This window comes from Moschus berezovskii, chromosome 4 (genome assembly GCF_049115385.1).
Source record: "Moschus berezovskii isolate FMDL1 chromosome 4, NW_MosBer_1.0, whole genome shotgun sequence".
Taxonomy (NCBI): Eukaryota; Metazoa; Chordata; class Mammalia; order Artiodactyla; family Moschidae; genus Moschus; species Moschus berezovskii.
This window is the reverse complement of record NC_142463.1, coordinates 108,468,197-108,491,616: the sequence shown is the minus strand read 5'-3', so window position 1 is coordinate 108,491,616 and position 23,420 is coordinate 108,468,197. Positions and strand designations below refer to the sequence as shown.

Genomic DNA, 23,420 nt, shown 5'->3' with positions numbered 1-23,420 from the left:
CAAAAGCATAATCAAGGAGCTTTTCTGCTGGTATACATGGATGGGCAAGTGGCTAGACAGGAAGAGGGTTCCTTCGCTGAGGTAGCTGAACTCTACACCAGGCACACGCATTAGCAACCCCTGCCCCACCCAGCCCCAGTCCAAGCAGGTAGTCCTCCAGTAGCTGGTAAGCATTAGAGTATGACACACTAGCTTCTAGAAGGCAGCTGTGCTCACCACAACACCACCAATGTAACACTAGCATTCTGGAAGCTTCTGGAAGCCTCTAGATTCACGAGATGGATAAGGACAGACAGGCTTCTGGGAGATGGTACAGCATCGATTTCTGCCTGGACAGGTCAGTGCCTGGCCTGCATAGCCAGCAGCAGCAAGAAGGATGTGAGGGTTAAAGCCAACTCCCTCCTGCTCTGGACAAGAAGGGGGCGGGCAGGAAGCGAGAAGGGGAAGAAGGGTGCCAATGACGTCAAGACCACCGGGACATGCACAGGGCAGGTGGGGGCAGCAACTCTGGCACAGAAGAGGTTCTGGCTTGTTTTATTGTCATTTAAAAACAACTTTTAAAATGCGATTATCTCTGCCAAAAAAAGAAAAAGACAGACAGATCCATGGAAATGGGACCATTTGACAGTTCTGTGGACCATGTCTCTGGGACTCCCAGGGCTCTGGTCCGGTGTGAGGTGCCAACTTCGGGTCAGCACAAGCCTCCAGGGCAGCCCGGGTGGGGCTGTGGCCTCCCTCTCAGATTCCTTCCTGAACACCTGTGGCATCTGGCCCTCGGAGAGGAAAAGGCAGCGTGAGCACATCACAGATTAAATGCTCATTTCACACTGATGTACAGAGGGCAACTATTAAATGCCTGTTCAGAGCAGATCAAGACCCGAAAGGGGAGCGGGGAGGGGCTCACACACAGCTTTTATTCTCATCCTAGCCTCTGTGGCCAGCTGCCCCTTGGCCATTTCTCTCCTCTATTGAAATAGCTTTTGGGGAGGCTGGGGGAGGGGGCAAGGACTTCCACCACAGTCCAGGCTTCGCACAGCCTCTGGCTTCAGTGGGAACCCGAGTATCAGTGGGAGCAGCAGTGATGGGGCTGCAGGCCCAAGAGAAGAGGGGGTGGGGCTGGGGGCTGCATGGCAGCTTCTCGGGCTGTGCTCCAGATGGGGACAGGCTGCTTCCCCTACGATCTCCCCAGCCTCTGTTAACCTCTGATTCACCAAGGAGGGGAGGGCAGTCCAACTGGGGGTGCACAGGGAACAGGGCCTCAGTCACTGTCAGACCCCACTGCAGAGGACCCTTTCCGTTTCCGCTTGGTGGGCTTCGGTTTTGTGTCTTCTTCCTCCTGGGGGAGAGGGGACGGAGAGTCGCTAGCCTGGGCAGCTGCCGGGCCCAGCTCTGCCCGCACCCTGCCTCTCCCTGCATCCCGTGCGTGGTGTGCCCGGCCAGGGGTCTCACCGAGGCGCTGCTGGAGCCAGACTCCTCCTCAGCGTTGGGCGGCTGGGTGGCATTCTTCCGACTTCGGGGGCTGGACAAAGTGGCTTTTCGCCGGCTCTTGGGTGGCTTGGTGGAAGAGTCCTCGTATTCCTCAGCCAGCGAGAAGAGATCGCTGAACCTGAGGAGGAGGAGCGCTCGGAGAGTGGGCGTTCTGGCCCCAGGGCCATCCTCCCACCCTTGTCTCTGCCCTCACGCCAGGGTCTCTCACTTGTTTTCAAGCACCTGGTCTTGCCGGAGACTAAGTCTGTGTCCCCAGCAGGCCACCCCCACCCAAGCCCTCTCCCACTCCTCAAGGCCACAAGTGCAAGGAGCCTCACTTCATCTTGTGGGCTTCGTCACAGCTCGCCTGGACATGCTGCAGAGCCTGCAGAATTGGGGTCTGGCTGAAAACTAGAAGGGAGAGCAGGGAAGAGGAACAGTGAGGAGTCTGCGAGCTGCCCCACCCGGATCCACAGGTGGTCTGAGTTGGGGCAGCACCACACACGCAGACTCGGAGAGGGTGGGGAAGCGTACAGTTCTGCTTGGTGTTGGTCAGGTTGAGACGCAGATTGTCCAAGTGCTCTAAGATCTGCTCCAGAGTCAGCTGGGCCAGCTTGCTGCTGGAACTCCTCAGGCTGCAGGGAAGTCAGAAGAGTGAGTCTGAGCTTGGGGTGCGGGCTCCAGGAGCATGGACAGCCTCCCCCACTGGGGTTCCTCCTTAGGACAGAGGCAGCCCCTACAGAGAAAGGGAGGGCAGGACTGGGAGGGGCTGGACAGGGTAATGGAAGTGTCCTTAGAACAGGGACCAAAGACAGGGCACAAGAAAAAGAGGCGGAGGGGCCACAGTGGTCCTGCACGCCAGGCCGCTTCACACCACTAGGTGTCGCCCGCAAGCCAGGCACGACCAAACTGGACCGCCCTGCTGCAGAGGGTCCCACCTCTGCCTCTTGCGCGGGAGGCTGTTGTTCTTAATGAGCAGGGACTTGATATGCTCAGCCAGCAGCTCGTCATGCTTCATGCACCAGTGCCGCAGGATACTGGTGGTGAACTGGTCATCAGGGTGGCAAGGCCGGCTCAGCACCATCTTCACCATCTCCTCACTGGGCCTGGAGGCAAAGGAGGGTGCAGGCAGGGGCGCCTGGCTCACACAGCTGACCACACGAACCCCTGGCGCTCTCTCATGGACTTTTCCCCAAAACCCTGGCCTCCCTACCCCTGTCCCACCCCAGACTTGCGGTAGCTTTCTACTCTCACATCCTTCTCCCTCTTCTCTTTGGGCCAAGGAATGCCTGGTTTCATCCTTTGCAGAAGCCAGGAGACAAGAAGTGAGACTTTTCAGTTTCTGTGGCAGCAGAAGGTGCGTGTGTGTGTGCTGGGAAGGAGCCCCAGTAAATCTCCACCACGCTGCCCAGAACAGTCAAGAAGTGGGCCGGGGAGGCAAAAGGACAAGTTTGTGGTGTGTGAATGCTCTCTGTCCCCTGCCCAGCTGGAGCGGTGGGCCACCCTGGCATCAAGCCCAAGGAAGGGACATGCAGCCCTCCAACTTTCCCACTTCCTTTGGGAAGCTCTGTACCACTTCCAGTCTCTCAGCCAGGAGAGGAGAAAAGGTGGAAGGACGGCAAGAAGGTAGGCAGGAAATGGTGTACGGCTGCTGCTCCATTCATCTGGCGCGTTTGGAAAAGTGCCCGTGACAGAAGGAGGGGCCTCTGCCCATTCTCCCGCTATACCCCACCCCTGTTCAGCCTGCTCCGCTCTGCAGGGTGAGGGAAGGGACAGTGTGTGGCTCCTCCACTCTGACCCTTCCTTCTCTAGGACTGGCCTCGTGGTGGCCTCAGGAGCGAGGGGGAGGGGAGCAGGAGTCACCGGGGATTAGAAGTGCTGTGGCAGCAGGAAACAGGGATGTCCGGTCCCCACCTCTGGGGGCAGCTCCTGGTGGGCAGGGGGGTAAAGTCGAGAGGAAGCCCAGATCCCAGGGGGCCTGCTTATTTGTAAATCACTTTGGGGGAAGGGTGGAAGAAGCAGATGTCAACAACAGGAAAAAACACGGCAGCGAAGGAGCAGGACAGGAGCCCTTCATGTGACAGCGCCTCTTGGTGTGTGCAGAGTGGAGACTAAAGAGCCCCCAAGGGCGGGGGCAGAACTCACTTCTCTCTTCGGAGCTGAAGCAGGAGACAGGACAAGGCCTCTGGGTGCTCTATGGAGGAGGGTAGAGGCTGTTCAGAGGAATGCAAAATTCCGGAAAGAAATTCTGGCACCTTGCCCATCCCCTAACCACAGCTACTGGAAGGAGTAAAGATAATCTTCAACAATAAACCAGGAAGAACGACCCCCAGTCTCGCGTCACCTGAGCCCCAGTTCAGCACCCGGCTTGGAGGGGGCCTGCAGGACACACCTAAGGAGCAGAGGTGACTGATGGGGGCCCGCCCTTCTGCACTCAGCACTCTGGTGGGAAGGGCAGCTGTGGGTCTGGGCCGACCTAAAAGGAAGCCCGGAGGCCCAGGCCCTGCAGTGTCCCCTCTCCAGTCACACTCCCCGCCCGGAGGCCCAGGCCCTGCAGTGTCCCCACCTCCAGTCACACTCCCTGCCCATGGCCCTGCTCACCCTTGTACTTGAGGTGCTGAAGGATGGGGATGATGGTCTCCAGGGGGATGTTGTGGGCCAGGAAGAGCTGCCACGCACAGTACTGCTCAAAGGTTTCCCAGTCCAAGCTCTGGACTGAGCAGACAGAGAAGAGACACACGCATTCATACTCTGTCACACACGTACACAGAGAAGGCTAACCCACTGACTGTCAGCACCTCACGCGAGGATGTTACAGGGGTGGGAACAGCGGTCCTAAGACCATAGATACTTTCCCTTTCATGCAAAGCACACTTCCAAAGCCCTCATAGAGCTTCTGTATTCTCATCACCCTGAGGCTGAAAGGTAAAGGAACTTTTACAAAGCCAAAAACAGATCCAAAGAAATACTGCCAAAGGCTCACGGCAGGCTGGAAGGACCTTCTACCTCATTCTGAGCCCCAGAACCGGCTTTCCTGTTACTAGAAAGTACACAACCACCTATGGGAGATAGTGAAGGACAGGGAAGCTTGGCATGCTGCAGTTCATCAGGTTGCAAAGAGTTGGTACACAACTGAGCGACTGAACAAGTACACAGGGCTGCCACCACTCTCATCTCCCAGGGAACCTCAGGGCCTGGCACACTTACTGAGTATATTGAGCACTGAGTCTTTTCGAAACATGACCAGGTTCCCCATCATCACGTGGCAGACCAGCTCCTGAAGCTAAAGGGGATGAGGAAGAAGGCAGAAACCATTGGTTTTAAAAAGAGGCCAGGAAGCTAGAATGGAAGGAGAAGCAGAAGAGCTCATTCAGGGAGAAATCAGAGGAAGTGAAACCCAAGTCATAAAGGAATGGGAAGGAGAAGGCACACGATGGCACCGGGACGCTGAAGGATTGAGGGGACTGGCAAAGGAGCAACTGGCTTCAGTGGGAACCAGACCCCCCGTTCGGAGCAAAAACTGTTACAGAAAGCCATCCCTTATGTCCTGATGGCAGAGTAAGAAGAGGCAACTCCTCTGCTTGGATGGAGCCTGGGCCCCTGATCCATCCCAGCCTGTTCTGTGTAGGGAAGGGCCATGGGAGGCTGGATTACAGGTGTGGGGAGGAGAGAAGCACAGGTAGGAGGGCGCTTGAGTGGGGAGGAGCAGAAATGGGACCTCAGTTTAGGACTGAGAAGGAACCACAAGCCAAACTACAGCCTTGTAGGGACGTATGCATGAAAGGTCAACTAGAAGTGGTCTGAACATTTTTGTTCTGAGCCAAGGGGAAGACCAACGGAGAGCTGAAAAACAGTCCCCTCGGTTTCCCTGAAGAACAGGAGTGTCCCCAAAGCATGGAGAATAAGGGGAACTCCAAGCAGGACTGGCCTATACCCAGCTTGCCGCCCTGGGGCTCCATGATCCTTCCCAGCCCCTGGGGCTAAAGGCACACACAGTGGCTGCCGGGAGTAGGGCGCCTGTGAGCAGGACTCCCTCTCTGCAGGCAGGAGGGGGAGCAGGGCCCCATAGCCCCAGGCCTCTCGGATGACAGCTATGTTCACCTGTGCTGAGTCAATAACAGCAACGATCATGTTGAGCAGCTCCCCGCTCCGCAAGGTCTCATCTGGAAACTGGAGGAAAAGAGGGAAAGAAGGGCAGAAGTCCAAAGCGCACCCCTCAGCTCTCCCCTCAGAGCCCATCCCCACTCCCTCTTCACGCTCAGGGGATGCTGGGCTAGCCAGACGTGGGGTTCTAACAAATCTCTAAACAAAGATCCAGTAGCTATGAGGCTGGGAATTTAACCCTTAAAGAACCCAAGGTTTTAAATGTGTGCGTCCACACAGTATGAGTGTGTAAGGAAACCAAAGGGGAGCCACCTGGAGACAAAGCTAGAGCCGAATGGGACTGGACATGTTAGTTCTGTGTGAAGCGACGACAGAATTAGTATTTGCATCTCTGGCAGCAAAGAAATCCAGCGTGTACTGACCCCTGCCGAAGAAGGTGCAGAGAGTGTGTGTTTGGGGAGGGTGCGGGGTGCAGAGGGCCCCTTCTGGAGAGGGGAGGGGTGCTGGGCATGACAGCCCTTCCTCCCTTGGGTTTTTGGCTGACATCACACTTCCTCCTGTGATGCCCGCACCCTGCGCCCTGATTTCCCTGTTCCTGGGACCTCTCACCAAGAGGAGGAAGAAGAGCTGTCCTCTCCTCCTATGTTCCAATGCCTAGAGAAGACTGTTTGCAGACAAGGGGAATGAGAGCTGAGTCTCCACTACAGAGGCCCTGGTCTTGAAGGGCCATCAGACAGCCAGAGAGCTTGAATAAGTGAATGTGGATCTGGCTGGAAGCCCTGTCTGTCCTGGGTCCAGAGGATGGGGCCAAAGCAGAGGAGACAAGTGGACAAGCCCAGACCCCAGCTCACACGATAAGAATTCTGCGGGTTTTAGACATTGTTCAATTTGGTGGAGAGAGGCAGAAGGAGGGAACAGCTATGGTGTGGGAGAAGGGGCCTCCTGAGGCCAGCAGCGAAGGGCAGAGGAGGGTGAGGGTTGAGTGCAACGAGATGACGTGGCCTCCCGTGAGACCACCGGCACTGCCGTGCCATCCCAGGGACACAGATGGAGGTGCTGACCTCTGTGTAGATGGAGGGTGTGAGGTGGCACAGCAGTCGCACGTCATCCTCCTGGCAGGCCTTCATGTCCATCATTAAGCAGGTGTGCAGGTCGCCCAGCTGGGTGGCCTGGGCAAATGACTCGTACAGGTTCATCTTCCCGGCGGCAGCTTTGCTGCAAGACCAGTCGGGCCTCAGCCAGCAGCCTGACCCTGGCCTCAAACAACCCCTAAGTAGACCCCCACTCTAGAATCCCTTTGCCACCCTGGATGCCCTGGGCTAATGTGTCTCATGGCCCTCCCTGGCCTTCCCCAGAGACTTGGTGACTATGGCAATCAGGAGACACTCTTCTTTCTCCCCAACTTTCCCCCATGTTCCAGACAGGGCTCAGACCACAATCAGTGAAGTAACTACCTGGTAAGAGTAAAGAACAGGAAAAGAGAGAGAGAGCTCATGTCAGGTTAGACAAAGCTTTCTCTTTTGCTCTTTGGGCTCTAAGCAATGAGGGCAATAATACCTACAGATACCTGCTGCTGCTGCTAAGTCGCTTCAGTTGTGTCCGACTCTGTGCGACCCCATAGAGGGCAGCCCACCAGGCTCCCCCGTCCCTGGGATTCTCCAGGCAAGAACACTGGAGTGGGTTGCCATTTCCTTCTCCAATGCATGAAAGTGAAAAGTGGAAGTGAAGTCGCTCAGTCATGTCTGACTCTTCGAGACCCCATGGATTGCAGCCTACCAGGCTCCTCCACCCATGGGATTTTCCAGGCAAGAGTACTGGAGTGGGGCGCCACTGCCTTCTCCACAGATCCCTACCTCACGCCATATGCAAAAATCTTAACTCAAAATGGGTCACAGGCCTAAATGTAAGAATTGAAATTATATGACTCTTACAAGAAAACAGGAGTAAATCACAAGTGATAAAAGAAAAAAAAAAAAAAACAGGACTTGATCAACATTTAAAACTTTTGTGTTTCAAAAGATACCATCAAGAAAGTGAACAGACAACCTACAGAATAGGAAAAAACGTTTACAAACTATATATTTGATAAGGGACATCTACCCAGAATATCTGAAGAACTCTTAAAAATCCACAAGAAAAAGATAAATACCCGATTGAAAAATAGAGATCAAAACAGAGTTTTTTCCCAAAGAAAATGCAAATGGCCAATGAGCACATGAAAAAATGCTCAGCATCATTTGTCATCAGGGAGATGCAAATCAAAACAAGGATGGAGCTGCCACTTCACGCCCATTAGGCTGGCTATACAAAAGCCAACAACTGTTGGGGAGCATGTGGAGAAATTAGAATTCTCACACAATGCTGGTGGAAACAAAGTGCTTGCACCACTTTGGAAAGCAGTTTGGCAATTCTCACAGATGTAAAAATAGAGTTACCATTGAACTCAGCAATTCTACCTCTAGGTATAAACTCAGGAAAACTGAAAACATCTATCCATGCAAAAATCTGTATGTGAATGTTCACAGCAGCTCTATTCACAACAGACAGCAAAGTGGAAACAACCCAAATGACCATCGCCAGGTGAACGGGTGAATAAATCGCAGTGGGTTATGTGGTCGTGAGAAAGGATGAAGGACAGACACACAGTCCAATGGGATAAACCTTGAAAACACTGGGCTAGTGAAAAAACTAGTCATGAGAAATCAGACACTGTTTGGTTCCGTGCATATGAACTATCCAGAATAAGTAAACCTACAGAGATAGAAGAGTAGACCAGTGTTACACGGGCTGGGCGAAAGGGAGAATGGGAAAGGGACTGCTAACAGGTATGGGGTTTCTTTTTGGGGTGATGAAAACATTCTAAATTAGACAGCAGTAATCCTTATATCTCTTTATGAATATACTAAAACCACTGATTGTACACTTTAAAACTGTTACACATACACACACACACCACACACACACACACACAGAACTCTGGTGATGACAACCAAGGGGGCTGGGGAGTCAGGTATGAGAGGAGAGACACTCTCCAGGATGCCGCCTGACACCTTCTTACATGGGACCACACCCACCTGGCCCTTAGGTAGTAGAGCAGGTGGTAGCCAATCTTGGGCTGCTTTTGATACAGCTCAGAGAGAAGGTCCAGAAGCAGAGAGAAGCTGCTGTTGTCTTCTTGCATCTGGCACAGGTTCCTGGAGTGGGAGATGGGAGCACAGAGGAGAGCTCTACCTCCGGCAGACTCTCCTATGGCACTTCTGGGGGGCATGGCTGTCTGTTCCCACTGCATACCCTCCTTTCTGGAGGAGCCTCATTACCCCAGGACAGAAGCATAAGCGTGCTGATAGGGAGGGTGGAGAGGGCAGCATCTCCTATAGCTAGACCTAAACATCAGATAGAGAGGCTTACCTAAATATTAGGTAGAGAGGCTTCCCCACAGACTCCTCCAGGGACCTACAAGATGAAGGTGATATATGAGAGTCCATGCAGGACAGAGGAGGAAAGGTGAGCTACAGCCAGCTATTACGGAGAACCAGTTTGAGCCTAGATGCCAGCCTTCTCCTTTCTTAAGGAGCATGGCAGTTCCTGCTGCCCCAGAGGCCTGCTCACAGAGAAATCAGGGGCCTAACGTGGAACCAGTCTGGTTGTTGTCACTGTGAGTGAGACTCCTGCCCTTCAGGGAGTTCCAGGAGAGGGTCCAATCCCACCTGGAGCAGCTGCTGAGTGCAGCATGCAGGGAGGGCTGCGAGTCCACTGACCCAGTGTGTTCGGTGCTCAGCAGGTAAAACTAAATCCTCGTGTAAGTGAATCAATACGTGTGAGAAGAAAAACAAAGAGATGATTTTTCTCAGGTCCCCAGCAAGGTGCCTCTTGGACTCGGGCCTTAAGAGCGTACCTCTAGCTTCCTGAGGCTGGGGTGGGGGTGGGGGTGGGGGTGGGAAGGGTCCAGAAGGATGCGCCTTACTCCTCAGTGATCTCCTCAGGCAGCACCTCCCCTCGGAAGTGGCCCTTGAAGAGCTCCTGTAGGCAGGAAGCGAGGACAGACAGCTGCTCCGAGTCAAAGTCTTCCTGGGTGGTAAGAAGAGGAGACCGTCACCACCCAGATCCAGCCTCACTGCCCCCACTACCCAGAGCCTCTGAACGCATCTGCTTCCAGCTCCACGGTCAGCAGCACCCCCCACCCCCAGCAGAAGGGACCCATCCAGAGGAGGCGAAGCTGGGAGTCAGCTGCCTGGGGGGCTCTGGGCTGGGCAGACTGGGCTGCTTCCTCCCTGAAGGGGGCAGGTTCCTCCTCACCTCCAGGACCTGGTCCACGATTTCCTGCATGACCTCACACTGGGCCTCTGTGTCACTACAGAGCAGAAGGGAGAGGAAATCTCAGGGACACAGAGAAGAGCGGAGGTGCAAGCACGCTCACGTGCACACAGACAAAACAAAGGAGCTCCGTGGGAATCCGGCTGCGGGGAGAGGGCCTCGGGGCAGAACCTGTTGTTCTCTGGGCAGAGGCCAAAGAGAAGGGGAATCCCCACAGTACTGCTTAGGGTCCTGGAGGCTCTGCTACTCAGAACCCTGGAGTGAGAGCCTGGAGTGCTGAGAAACAAGGCTGCCCCCTCTCAGCCCACACCTCGCAACCTAGATTGCAGAAGGCATCTCCTGTGCAGCTTCAGTCACCTCTCCATACACCCCGACCAGAACCCCTCCAAACCCACCCGTCTGCCACCCACCAAGCACCAGGCAGACACCCAGGGCCGGCACCCACCTCCCCTTCTGGAGCTGGAGCACTTTGTCCCTCAGGGACTCATCTAGCTGGTCAAGATAAGGGGTAATATCAACTGGTTCCTCCACCACTGTCTCCTTGATCGGGTGGAAGCGAAACTCTCTCTTCTTCCCTGAAGGGAGTGATTTAGGAAAGGAGTCACTCGGCCCAGACATGAGAAGCACAGACAGCCCCTTGAACAGTCTGGCCCTCCTGACCCGAGCTGGGTGCGCACCATTCACTATTGAGTGCCGGAAGCACTTCCCTGAGTGTGGCGTGTTCTAGCCTCAGGAAGCTAGAAAAGGCAGGGACCACTGGTCCTTTTTCCTTCCTGCTTCAGTGTCAAGTTCTGGAGTCTCATGCAGGAACACTGATAACAAAACTCAGAGGCACAGAGAGGACAGAGAGGCCGCTCCTGTCAGCTAGTCCTCTCAGGACTGACCCAAGCCTGGACTACCTTTGCTGTTGAGGTCCTCCTCATCGTCACTGAAGGCTGCCTCTGCGTTGTCATAGCAACTCTCTTCCTTGTCTGACATGTGGTTGTCCATCTCCATGGAAACTGGCTCCTCAATTTTGACTTGGAAGTAAAGAAAGACAAGGCATTTGATGGCTTCCTGTGTCCCATGCTCTTGGGAAGGGGAGACAAGAGGGCAAGTGGGAGGATAAGGAGCTCATGACCTAAATGGAACATGGACCTTGAAAGGACAGGCATTTTGTCCTCCACCCTCCAGGGCTTTTTGGGGGGGATTTTGCCAGCAATGAGAGCAGTGCAGAACCTGATGCCTCTATGCTCAGCTGAGGATCAGCCAGTAGATAAGATCAGGCACAGTTTCAAGTGCTCTTTAACTTAGAACCAAGTTGGAAAGCTCTGCCTAGCTTAAGCCCTTACCCCAAAACAAAAAAGGAAGGGGATCTGCCTGGAATTGGAAGCAAGATTTGAGACCAACATGACAACCTCTCATCAGAGGACAGGGCCTGAGGCTGAGAAGAAAGAAGAGATGGACAAAGCTAAAGTGAGATAAACATACATTCCATGAAGGCCTTCTACCTACTCAGGAGAGGTGGGTAAGAAAAAAAAAAAAAGAGTTAAGAGAGCAAGGGATGTCAGTGAAAAGCAGATAAGATGGAGAAGGAGAACCAAGGAAGACGACATAAAAATGAACAAAAGAAAAAACTGGGGCAATAGAAATTGAATGGGACAGGGTCACAGAGGTGGAGCACATGACATCCTAAACCAGGGTTCTAGTCTGAGCACCTAGATGTCTCCATCCCTCTGCTGAAATCGGTGATGGACTGGGCGGGCCTATACCTTCCACAGGTGGGCTGGGCGAACTGCAGAACTCAGGAAACTTCTCCCTCAGCATTGCCCGCAGCTCCTTATCCAACTTTGGGTTGTCAAAGAGGGGAGCCAAATGCCTAATGTGGAACATGAATGAAGGTCAAAATCAGAGCTCCTCACTTCTAATGTCACATGGAACTAAACAATAAACATGTCTAAGCCCAATGGTACAACTGGGCAATACTCCCTGGGAAGGGTCACTGGGGAAGGCATCTGAATCCCTCTGCAAGAGAGAAACCCTCTAAGAGGCAAGAGGACATATGCCTAGCAGTCTGCAGTAGAGCGAGTACGCTCTATACGTCTCAAGGGAAAGGGTCGGCAGTGCTACAGCAGGATCTGGCCACGCCTGACCTAGTGAAAAATGAGAAAAGAACTGGTTTCCCTGCCCCACAGACACATGAAGTGCTTACGCCAGGACCCGTTTCTCCACAATGTGATTTAGGGAGGAAAAGACACCTTGCCGCACATGGCCCTCCAGCGGTGGATAGAAGTTGGGAATGATCTGGAAGGGAAGAAGAGCAGAAAATGAGCACAGGGCAGGACCTTCCATCCAGACTGTTCTGCTGAACTAGATCTAAAAAGCAGCTTTGGTTTCAGTCAGGAAACCCTGGGAGGTATGGCTGCAGAAAGGACTGGAATGTTCCTGATTGTCCTGCACTGTTAAAATGGGAAACTCTTACTCATCCGGGGAGCTCCTCAAGGAGATGGAATTTTACCTGAAGTCATCATCCCTGAGGCTAAGAAACCCCATGGAGACATGGAAAGATCCAACCGGAGACAGGAGGAATGTGGGAGAGAAGCTTCACTAACATAGGACAAAGGACCCATGACCATGACCCACATCTGCTTCCACAGTCAAGGGGCACTGGGAAGACCTATTCACTGACTGCCAAGGTTAGAAGGACACACATTTAACTCTGCTGGGTGGACATGGGGAGAACAAAGGGCTACGGCACTTACACGGCACATGAAGTCCAGGAGTGTGGCAGTGATGGCTGGGTGGGGCTTCATGGAGTGATGCATGACCAGGATGGCTGGTTCTGGAGAGTGTGGAATTAAAGGGTCCCCCCACATCAGAGAGTCCCCATAAAATAAGCTATCAATATATACGAATGGCTCCAGAGAAAGCTACGTCTTCCCCACCCCCTTCTAGTTCTGCTGAGCAGACCCAAAAGCAGACACTCCCCACAATGGCTCACAGCCCTCATCTCCCTTCCTGTCCCAGCATTCAGCTTGGAGGAGGGAGGTGGCAGGAGATAGCACAGGCTTTTCCTCTGCCTGGGCCCTCCCAACTCAAAGCCCGAACGCAAGGCTATGGGGTGAAGGGGGTGGGATGGTCGCTCAGCCTCATCAAAGCAATTTTCTTTCTAGGTCAAGGGAGCACAGATGAGGAACAACGGAACTGCTCCAGATAAGCTGCCTCCACACCACGCTGCCCTGACATTTACGGCCACTATCACGGAGACAGGCAGCAGCACTGGGGGGCTGGGGAGTGGCGCTGCCTGGGCTTGGTCACATACCTATGTTCATAATGCTATCCTTGTCTGGGCTAAAGAACAGCCAGTCGTAAAACAAAGCCAGCTTGGCATTAGAGGCAGCGACATTTGACTGGAAAAAAAAAAAAAGAAGAAAAAAGGCTAATTTCATCAACTAGCTCTCTTCCCTGCAGAAGCCCAAGGCTGATTCCAGGGCCCACGTAACTGTTCCATCCACAAAAATTAAGTTTCTAGTGAGTCAGGGTGGAACCACCCCAGGGGTGAAGACACCCAAATCTGTGTATGAGGTCTCACCAACCAAGGGGCTGGGGATCGGTTTGGGTTCTTGAACCCACAAGGAGAACATCTGGGCCTGGGGGTCCCCTGATCACCCCTGAGCTAAGACACTCAGACTAGCCCCTCAGTTGCCTGTGCTGAGCTCCCCAGGCACATTCCTGAAGGGAAGACCCTAGGCATAGCTTGCTGTTTTATCTGAATCAGCACATTCCAAGGATCCAGTCAGACAGGGGAGGGGGAACCCTGTCAGGAGAGGTCAGAGGGCAGCTGGATGCCAGAGAACAGTTTCCCACCCCAGGTACAGATAGGAAACGCTGGGAAGGAAATGGCTCTACTGTGGATTCACCCTGTTCGGAGAAGGGAAGTATCCAGAGTTGACGCCAAAAGGCCCGAAAGTAAGGGTGTAAGGAACACAAGACCTGAATGTGAGTCAGGAACAGTTCGGAGGAATAATCACATGTGGTCTCTGGAAGCTAACAGGAAAGACAGGGATGCCTGAGAAACCCAGGCTTGGAGACTGGCAGTAAAGGTTCAGATGAAACTGTTCAACCCTAAACTCACATGGGAAATAAAAAGTGTGAGTAACCTTCCAGAGATATGAAGGGAGGCAGGGCAAAGGCTGAGAAACTCAGGAGGAAGAGAGTGAAAAGGGGCCCGTTGGGGTCAGGTGGCCCAGAGAGTCAGGAGGAAGCATGCAGGTATGGGACATGAGGGAGAGAGGGGTCACCACCCTGTAGCCTCCACCCTTCGCCCAGCCCCTCACCGTGCACGTTGTCAGCAGCCAGCCAATGATGGCCCATCGGGGCAAGATATCTGAACTCAGCACTTCATTGGAAGGGTGGACAACTCCACAGATGTAGCGAATGAGGTCACAGCGCAAAGACTGACTGTCTGGGGTTGATAGGTACTGGCGCTGGAACCAATCCTGGTATCGCTTTTGTTGACCAAACCGCACCTTGGGGGAAGGAAACGTTAGAAAGAAGAGCTAGGAAGGGAGGGTGGGATCTCTGGACAGAGGGAAATGAGCACCATTCAACTCTAGGTTTGACCTAGACCTCAATCTCTTCCCACGACTTAGTCATTAATTCTTATTGTCTCTCAACTCTCTGCCTTTGGGAAGACATCCTGATTTAACTCTTTCTCAATTTAAAAAGAATGCTGTCTACCCAGCACTGACTGAAAGCTTTCCTAGGCTGAATGACCTAACAGGATCATTATCCAAAACACAGAGATTCTCCAAATCTTCTTCCAGCCAAGTCCTTCCCCTAAGTGGACTCTAAGTGGGTACAAAGAGCAACCCTTCCAAAGGGGAAGGCCTAGATTTCCTCTTCTATTCCCAATTCAACCAAAACAGAGATGAGAAAGGTTAAAAAAAAAACCAAAAACAAAACTAAATCAACACAGTCCAACAGAACATTCAGCAATGATGGTGCCTATTGAGCTCCTAAAATGTAGCAGCTCAAACTGAGGTATTGGACTTTAAATTTTATTTAATTGTAACTAATTTAAATTGCAACATGTGGCTAGTGGCTACCACGTGGGACAGCCCAGATCTAGACAGTTCTCCTGGATGACTTGGGAAACTGAAAGCTGGCTAGAGCAGTGGTTCCTTAACACCAGACTAGCTGCACAAAAGTTGCTGCCTAGAAAGTCTGTTAAAAATGCAGATGTCACAATCAGATTCTCTGGGAGAGTAAGGTTCAGGAAGGTGTGTTTTTAACACGCTCCTCAAGCAAGGGGTCGCAAAGAGTTGGACACGACTGAGCGACTTCACTTTCACTTTTCACTTTCATGCATTGGAGAAGGAAATGGCAACCCACTCCAGTGTTCTTGCCTGCAGAATCCCAGGGACGGGGCAGCCTGGTGGGCTGCCGTATCTGGGGTCGCACAGCATCGGACACAACTGAAGCGACTTAGCAGCAGCAGCAGCAAGCAATGCTGTCATAATTCAGCCATGTTTGGAAACCAGAAGGCTGTAGTTCTCTTCCTGAGAGGTAATGGCTCACCCAGAGGAACCACGAGTTTCCCAGAATGAACACTCTCACTCTACTCTTCTATAGCACATTTCACAATGGTCAATTACATTACTTGTATGTAAGTATCAGTTTAATGACTGCTTTAGACTGAAAGCTTCGTAAGAACTGGAACTGTTATGTCTTTCTCAACACCGCATCCCCAGTTCTTAGCTCTATGCCCAATCACACACTTGACCGGCCCTCCATGAGACATCTGCAGGCTGAAGGCAGAAGTCCAGCTAGCACCTGCAGCTTCCCTTCCTGCTGAAGTGGGTTAGCTTACCCGGGATGTCATGAAGAGAAGCTTAGTCTCCATGTCTGGGGTTAGACGACATGCTAGGAATTTTCGAGATGTTCTTGACTGAAGAAGCTGTAGGATACCTGAACCAAGTATGGAAGGAATGAGAAAAGAGAAGACTGATGACCAGAAAGAACAGAAGGCAGGTGGGTCACCTGGGCCAGGTACCAATGGCCAATGGTCTTGCTCTTGGGGAAATTCTAAGACACGAGCAAGAGGGGGTTCTAACCAGCATCTGAATGATCTGCTCCATCCAACCACCATCCCCAGGACCCAGATGTAGTCCTTCTTTTCTTCTACTGGCCGTCCAGAGCCTCCTACTCACATTATTCCAGTTGGCAACATGTGGGAAAGTTAGGGAAAGTTTTGGGACACCCTAGCCTCTCTTTCTGCTCCTGATGGTCCCACCATTGGGTCCTGGGATCAGTGTGGTGTTGTGGCATAAGCACGAACTGTGGAGTCAGACAGACCTGGATCCAAATCCTACCTCTGACACTTACTAGCTGTGTGGCCCTGGGCAAAATACTTAATCTCCTTGAACCTCATTTTCTTTATCTGTAAACATCGAAAGTAAAATATTCATCTTACAGGGGTGTTCTGAGTATTAAATGAGTTAACACACACGAGCCTAGCACACAGCAGGCACTTAAAACAACTCAGTACGTTTCCATAAAAGAACGTACAACACAGTGTGGAACCGGAGTGTGCCTCTCCTCTTTCCTGACTCCCCAGTCCCAGACTGCTACACTCGGGTTACGTGTGCACGTGTGCACACACCACACACACACGCACGTTAGAGACAGGCTGGGAACAAAGCTGTGCAGTCACTGTTTAGACATAAGGACCCTGGGAAGGCAAAAGGGAGATGAAAAGGGCCTCGTTGGGGGAGGCACACAGACACGCTCCCTCCCCCACAGAGGATTTTGGCTAAGCTGGATCCTTGGAATTCAGAGGCATCACGGTTCCTGGGGAGGAGCCTTCGCTTACAGGACAAATTCCAGTGCCTCTGCTGAGTCAGTCTCACAAGCTGACCTCTGACACTCCTGACACTCAGTGAAGCTGGGAACTGGTCATCGGCTCACCTCTTGAGCCCAAGAACTGCCGGGACAGGAGAAGGAGGATTACAGTTCTCTGTCTCACTTTCTCTTAAATGACAGACAGCTAGAGCCTGCCACATAGGGACTGTCTGGGAACATGAATGTTCTGTGTACTCCCGCCGTTCCCACATCCAGCTGTCCCCGGCAGAGCTTGCCCAGTCCCAAGCTTCTTAAACCTGACTGCCAAAGCCTCTCCTATCCACCCACTTCTGCCCTCTCGATTGACCTCTCAAGGACAGGATGCCTCAACCCTTACTTACCTGTGAACTGAGGACTCAAGGCCTGAGGGTTATGGATAATATCTTTCCAAAGCAGTTCAAATTCTGGTATCCTGGCAACATTCTGAAGCAGTCTGACGAGGTCTCGGCCAATCATCAAACATTCCATGAACTAGATCGGGTGGGATGTGGGAGATGGGAAAGAGAATAAAAACAAGAACTGTCTACCTGCTGCAGGGAGGAAGGAACAATATGTTCTAGGGAGTGGAGGAATGAGGGTCGAATGGATTACACAATTTTTTCTGGAACCAAGGGATTGGCTCCAGAAGCTGTTCAAGGGGAAGAGAGCTGAAGTTGGGGAGTGAAATCAAGGAGAGTTTACTGAAAACTGCTGAAGCCCGGCTGCTGTCACATTAATCTGTGGCCTGCTCCTCCCAGAATGGTTTCAGTCCAGGTCAAGGGACACAAACATTCCAAAAGGCTAGGGCTGGTAAGTTGAGCCCCAGACACCTTACCCCAGAACTGGCTTGGTCCAACAGAACTTTGTGGTGATGACATGACCTCTAGTTGTGCTGTCCAAAAGGATATCCATTAGCCACATGTGGCAAATGAGCACTTGAAACGTGTCTAATTCAACTAAGGAACTGAATTTAAAATTTTCGTCTAATTACAATGTGTGTGTGTTTTTATACCCTGGCCACACTGTGCAGCATGTGCGACCCAAGTTCCCCAACCAGGGACTGAACCCATGACTCCTGCACTAGGAGCACAGAGTCCAAACCACTCGACTGCCAGGGAAGTCCCTAATATCAATTAATTTTAGCTTATATTGTGACACGTGGCTAGTGGCTACTGCATTAGACAGCTTTAACTCTAGAATCTGTCTCTCCTGGGAGATCTGACTGTGGACAATCCACTATCCCACTTGATCATGGCAGTTACCCCGGCAGGCAGGGGGGTGGGTGGGGATAACGTTAACAGTGGAAACACAAGACAGCTTCTGTCTGTGATGTGCTGTGTGACAGCGCCCGTGAAGCTGACCAGGAAAGTCCCTAGGATGCCAGTGTAACCAGCAGCATTCCAGGAACTGGGGCTTAGTTGTTGTTTAGTCTCTAAGTTGTGTCCAACTCTTTGGGACCCCACAGACTGCAGCAAGCCAGGCCTTCCTGTCCCTCACCATCTCCACAGTTCACCCAAGTGCGTGTCCACTGAATCAGCGATGCCATCCACCCATCTTACAGCTGCCATCGCAGGAACTAGGGCTGCTCCACACTGATTCCTCCACCCTGCTACCCTCATCTGTCTTACAGTGATGAAAGACCAACAGACCTTGAACCACCTCTATCTCCACCACATCTCTGGCCCCAGGTCACCACAGAGCTGACAAGAGGTGTCCCTTTCTGCGTCTAACTTTCCTGCGGGTTTTTTGTCCTCACCCGCTCCCGAAGCAGCGAGATGCAGAAGTCCACCTCCTTCTGCCTCAGGGCCTGGAGCTGGGCCGTCCCGTGGTGGTCGACGATGAGGCGGAGGTATGTGTAAACAGCCATGGCAATGAGGATGCTGCTCTTCAGTACCCACTCCCTGCGTGGGGGGAGACACGGGAGACATGGGTGCCTGTGCTGCATCTGGACCCAGCCAGTTCCCCCCACACGTGGCTCCGGTGCCTCGGAAATGTCTGATGGTGAGCACCGGGAGGAAGTTTCTGGTCCTGAACCGCTCACTCGTGCTGTAGTTATCTGTCTTGGACTATTAACTGGCCAAGGTGGGGACATCTTCCTCTCGCTCTACGAGGTGCCCAATAAAGACAAGTGCTAAATGAAAGCAATCTCTACCACATAAGTACTTAACTTCTAGTAAAATAAATTTGTTGACTCAGTCATTCAAACATTAATGGAGTGCCTACCGTGTGCTAAGCCCTGAGAGAGGTACAAGGGACAGAGATAAGCCATAGCTTCTGCCTGACTCAGGCTAGGAATAAAAAGGTGTGCAAGTGTCCCTCAGTCTGCAGTTCTTAAAGTGCAGCCCAAGGACCACTAGGGATTATCAAGACCCTTTCAGGACCGTGGAGATTTCAGAAAACATTGGGTATACTTGTCATTACCAGCCTACCACGTCACAAATGTTCCCCTGATTTGTTCTCTGGCCACTGATCCCACTCCCAGTCAATGAGTCACCTGCCTTAAATCATAATCTGAAAAGAAAAACATGATTTTGGACGGCGAAGCTTATTTTCCCAGGAGTTTTAGGCATTCCCTGGAGAAAAGGGGGTAATGGAAGAACTGCATTCCCTGTTGCTTGAAGAGGAGTACTAACAAACTGTGGGGAGATTCAAAGACTCCAACGCTGGCTCAAATCACCAAAACTGGGGAGCTGTCTCCCCTAAGCAAGCGGTCTGTAAGGGTTTTAGCACCCCTGCTGGAAGACAGGGAACCAGAGGAAGAAGACAGGAGTTTAATTAATCCAGCCAGGCAACATCCTGATTCCAGAAAAAGTGGCCTCAAGCCACCTAATTAAGAGACTCTGGCCTTCTCTTTTCACAGAGTAAAAGCAGCAGCCAAGGCCACTGGGGTGGGCCCCCCTCCCCTGCCTGTTACCTTTTAATTCCACACCCCTAAAAAGACCTGGGAAGGAGTGGGAAGGAAGGTGTGAAAGAGGACAGTTTTAAACTTCTAAGGATTCATTTGCATTAAAAGATGTGTTTTTTGGAGGGCAGGAGAAAAGGCAGGGCAGTTATCTGACACCTGTACAGCAAGACTGTGCTCTGACTGCCCAAATGAGAAAAATTCTGCTTTAAGGTATGGGAACAGCACCAGGAACAAAATTAGAAAAACCACTTCCTAGGAAGATTGCCAGTGGAGGTGATAAACGTATCTGAGACGTGGGATGGGGTAATGAAGAGAAAGATCAAAGTGAAACCCTCTGACCCAGGATGTTAGGAAGGCCCAGTGACTTAAGACAAACAGAGATCTGATAAGAAACTGCTAGGAGCTCATGTGCTGTGCGCTGGTACCAATGATGGAAGATGTGCTGCCAGCCACACCTGCAGCTGCACATCCAGGCCCAGGACACTAGGTGGCACTGCCTGGCAGAGCTGGCACAGCGCTCCAGTTCTGCAGTGCACAGAACACAGCCATATCTTTCACAAGTTTGAGGAAGGGCTGTGGTCCATTCTTCTAAACCACTGGAAATATAGACTATCAGCCGTCTCAATCATGTGACTACTGTGGTGTCCCCTCCCAGAAATAAGACTCTGAAATCACACAACAGGAAGACTGAGGCCACAGGACCAAGAGGTAGGCCTCACGCCCAAACAACTTCAAATATGGAGCAGCCCTCGAATTTTCTGGTCCTTCACTCTGATGGAGAAGGGGAGAATCAGCTGGTCTCATGCCCTCCGCACCACTGGCCTCAGCGACCTCCTCATTCTCACCACCCCCTGGGCCACGTCAACAAAAGGAGGGCATGGGTAGGATGGACAGTCTTGGAAGGGAGAACAGGGGCATCTGCCAGGCCGGGTGGTTGGCTGGCCCCACTCTTCTGAGTTCATTCTCCCCTACCTCCCGCCAAAGATAAACATTCCATGGAGGTCTGGATCAAAAATAAACCCTTATCAGATGAAATGAGTTTTTCCTGGGCCCCGAGATGTTTTAGTAAAACCTTCTCTCCCACTCCCTCACCCCTGGGCCGCAGCATGGCATTGAGTCCCTGTCTTGCCACCGGTACCTGGCTGCTCCCTCCCCCACATCACCCCTCTAACCTAAGATGTTCTTGGGCCACTGACAGCTCCTCACACAACCCTTGCACCCCACACCCACACCCACTGTGGCTGTATCCAGCTCTTGCCCCACCCTTCACAATAGACTCTACCTCTGCTCCATCAGGATATCCAGAACACTCTCTGCCAACCAGATGTTTTTTGCCGTAACATCCCCACCTGATCAAAGGGGATGAAAACAGAGAGTCAGAATGGCTCTGATTAGTGACTCAGCTAAGCCAGTACACTTCTCCCTCTTACTGCTCCATCCCTAACTGTTATCCCATCACTGATGTTCTGAGGGCTGAAAAATCTCTTTGTTTTGTCAGGCTTTAATTTTTCCCTCTTCGCCTCCAGAGAGATGGGAAGGGAAGGTTTGGGGTTTTCCCAGAAATCAGAGCTGCTACTTTCCACAGATAGGGGGTTGGAGTGGGATTACTTTGACCCCTAAAAGGGAATGTCTGGGAAGGAGATATGAAAAGCCCACAGCTGGAAAGAACACTTCAAATAGGGCCTGACAAGTGCAGGGGGCAAGCAACAGCTGCAGTCCAGCCACTGGATGTCCCAAATCCTGTGCTCAGCTCAAGACAGGCCAAGGGTTTTTGGTCTCCAGGTATCACAGTCTCAAGTGCTTGCTATGAAACTTCCTGGGGCAGAATTAAACAAGCAGTAACGCCAGATCAAAATCGTAGGATCAGAAGTGGGGACTGGGAGTGCCAAACAGGGAAGAAAGTGCCAGGAGAATGGATAAAAATAGCCAGCACAACAACGCTATGCCTTGCCCCAGATCCTAATGTAAAAATTCAGTTTACAGAGTCACACATCACGTAGATTAAGGTTTATACACATCACAATGGGAGCATCACTGTTATATAAAATCCTGAAGAGGAAGCAAAGAACCAAGGGGCAATGGTGAGGTAGAAAGACAGGGTCATTTTTGAACAAACACATGTAATCTTGGGAACAGAAGTAGCAGGGGCAGGACTCTTGGATAATTAGTGGCTCAGACAGATGTCTCTGATGCCAAGAAGATAACAAAGTCTAAATGTCAGGGTCTATTCTGTGACACAGTTTGTCCCTCAAACTGGCCCTCAGTGTTTAAGACATTGAGGTGGAGCCAGAGAAGATGTTGGGGGCTCTGAAGGTACAGTGAGATGAGAACCAATTATTTTACCCTTGCTTCTCCCCCATTCCTTCCAGATTCTTCCTGATTCAACAGGCCACGAAACCCCAGAGTGAGGATTGGTTACAATAGGCCAACAACAGCCTAAATATTCTATATCAGGCCTCAAGTTTGGCAGGAAGGAAAATGAGTGAAGACTTATCACTTCAAAAGGCCCCCTGTAATTTTTCAATTTCTTTGTGCAACATATGTGGCCAGAAGATGCCTGGGTCAAAAGGAAAGAGTCTAAGCAATCCAGGAATCAAGTCCCTTAGGCACTCAATCATTCTCCACAGACTGGACTTAGGCATACTGCATATTCCTTTCTTCTTTATGCTCTTGCCATCCAACTCACCGGCAATCTGCTTCATGAATGTCATGCAAACACCATCAGCTCCCAGAACCCCACTCTTCACTAGTTCCCGTACCAACCACACCAACTAAAGGAGAGAGAAAAAGATGTATGAAGAGAAGGGCCTATAAATTTGAGAAAGGGTCTAATCCACTCATTTTATAAGTTAGGTGTACAAAGACAGGGGTGTGTTACCCCTGATTCCTCCTTCCCTTCCCCTTAGGAGAGGATCCATTCTCTGTTATGTCTCTGAGCTGGATCTCTTTTTTTTCCTGGCCTTACCTGAGTACGGCAGGTATCCTGCAACTTCAAGTACTTCTCCATGAGTATCTGGTTGATTTTATTCAGAACAATATTCATGCCGTCACGACTCACCAGAGCCAAGTCCCGGTAACACTGTAAGAAGTGAGGTTTGTGAGCAGCCAGCAAGCTAAGGATAGACTCCTGACCCCACTCACAAGGGGCCCCAGCCCACTAGCCTCTCCAACGTAAATACTACCAATGGGATACAAGTGACAGTGAAAAATTTTCTGCTCTAGAAGGCATGCTTACCATTCAGTGACCAACAAACAAGACTTTCCACTCTGGAAAGCCTTTCCACAAGCCTTCCATAGGCTCCACCATCCCAAATCTATCCCTTGCTCTGTCACTCAGGGTGGGGAAAAGGGACTGAGTTACTCTAGTAGACAGAAAAGCCTGCTAAGAAAGGCTCCCTGTCCCCCTACCTCCCGCCTTAGAAAGCGTCACACTGTTTGAAGCCACCAGCTGAGCAAAACCAGGTGGAGGCCATCTGCTTTTCATCTGCCAGTAAAAGGTCACTGCAGAATGGGTTTGGTTGAACAGGCCGGAAAGGATCTCAAAGAGATTTTTAGACTTCTACTGACACAGCCAGATGAAACAAAGGGCTAGGAGTATTAAGGAAAGAGGATCCATGGACCCGGAAAGAAAGGGCAGACCCAAACCGAACTTCCTTAACGAAACATCTTTCTTCTTTTCTCCAGGCTGCCCTTTGCTTCTGTTGAGGATTGAAGAAGGAGGGGTCCTTTCGCACATCTAACTCTGGGGGTGGTAAGGGAATACATGCCA

At 51.7% G+C, this 23,420-nt stretch overlaps 1 protein-coding gene across 3 annotated transcripts in view; it reads right to left on the bottom strand.

Annotated features, from left to right (window-relative positions):
* Positions 1–518: 518 nt before the first annotated feature.
* INTS3 (integrator complex subunit 3) overlaps positions 519–23,420 on the bottom strand; it is a 39,452-nt gene continuing 16,550 nt past the window's right edge. For all 3 annotated transcript variants that reach the window (XM_055402151.2, XM_055402152.2, XM_088835786.1), the window contains 27 exons: positions 22,617–22,730; positions 22,338–22,422; positions 20,934–21,000; positions 18,503–18,647; positions 17,109–17,238; positions 15,737–15,834; positions 14,202–14,393; positions 13,187–13,274; positions 12,627–12,706; positions 12,077–12,168; positions 11,637–11,743; positions 10,785–10,904; positions 10,331–10,460; positions 9,868–9,922; positions 9,536–9,639; positions 8,980–9,024; positions 8,646–8,765; positions 6,633–6,786; positions 5,569–5,637; positions 4,675–4,750; positions 4,069–4,182; positions 3,613–3,661; positions 2,406–2,573; positions 2,002–2,102; positions 1,806–1,878; positions 1,450–1,606; positions 519–1,336 (listed from right to left, as the gene is read on the bottom strand). In XM_055402151.2, coding sequence (XP_055258126.1) covers positions 1,259–1,336; positions 1,450–1,606; positions 1,806–1,878; positions 2,002–2,102; positions 2,406–2,573; positions 3,613–3,661; positions 4,069–4,182; positions 4,675–4,750; positions 5,569–5,637; positions 6,633–6,786; positions 8,646–8,765; positions 8,980–9,024; positions 9,536–9,639; positions 9,868–9,922; positions 10,331–10,460; positions 10,785–10,904; positions 11,637–11,743; positions 12,077–12,168; positions 12,627–12,706; positions 13,187–13,274; positions 14,202–14,393; positions 15,737–15,834; positions 17,109–17,238; positions 18,503–18,647; positions 20,934–21,000; positions 22,338–22,422; positions 22,617–22,730 — 2,811 coding nt within the window. In that variant the 3' untranslated portion in view covers positions 519–1,258. The remainder of the gene's footprint in view (positions 1,337–1,449; positions 1,607–1,805; positions 1,879–2,001; positions 2,103–2,405; positions 2,574–3,612; positions 3,662–4,068; positions 4,183–4,674; positions 4,751–5,568; positions 5,638–6,632; positions 6,787–8,645; positions 8,766–8,979; positions 9,025–9,535; positions 9,640–9,867; positions 9,923–10,330; positions 10,461–10,784; positions 10,905–11,636; positions 11,744–12,076; positions 12,169–12,626; positions 12,707–13,186; positions 13,275–14,201; positions 14,394–15,736; positions 15,835–17,108; positions 17,239–18,502; positions 18,648–20,933; positions 21,001–22,337; positions 22,423–22,616; positions 22,731–23,420) is intronic.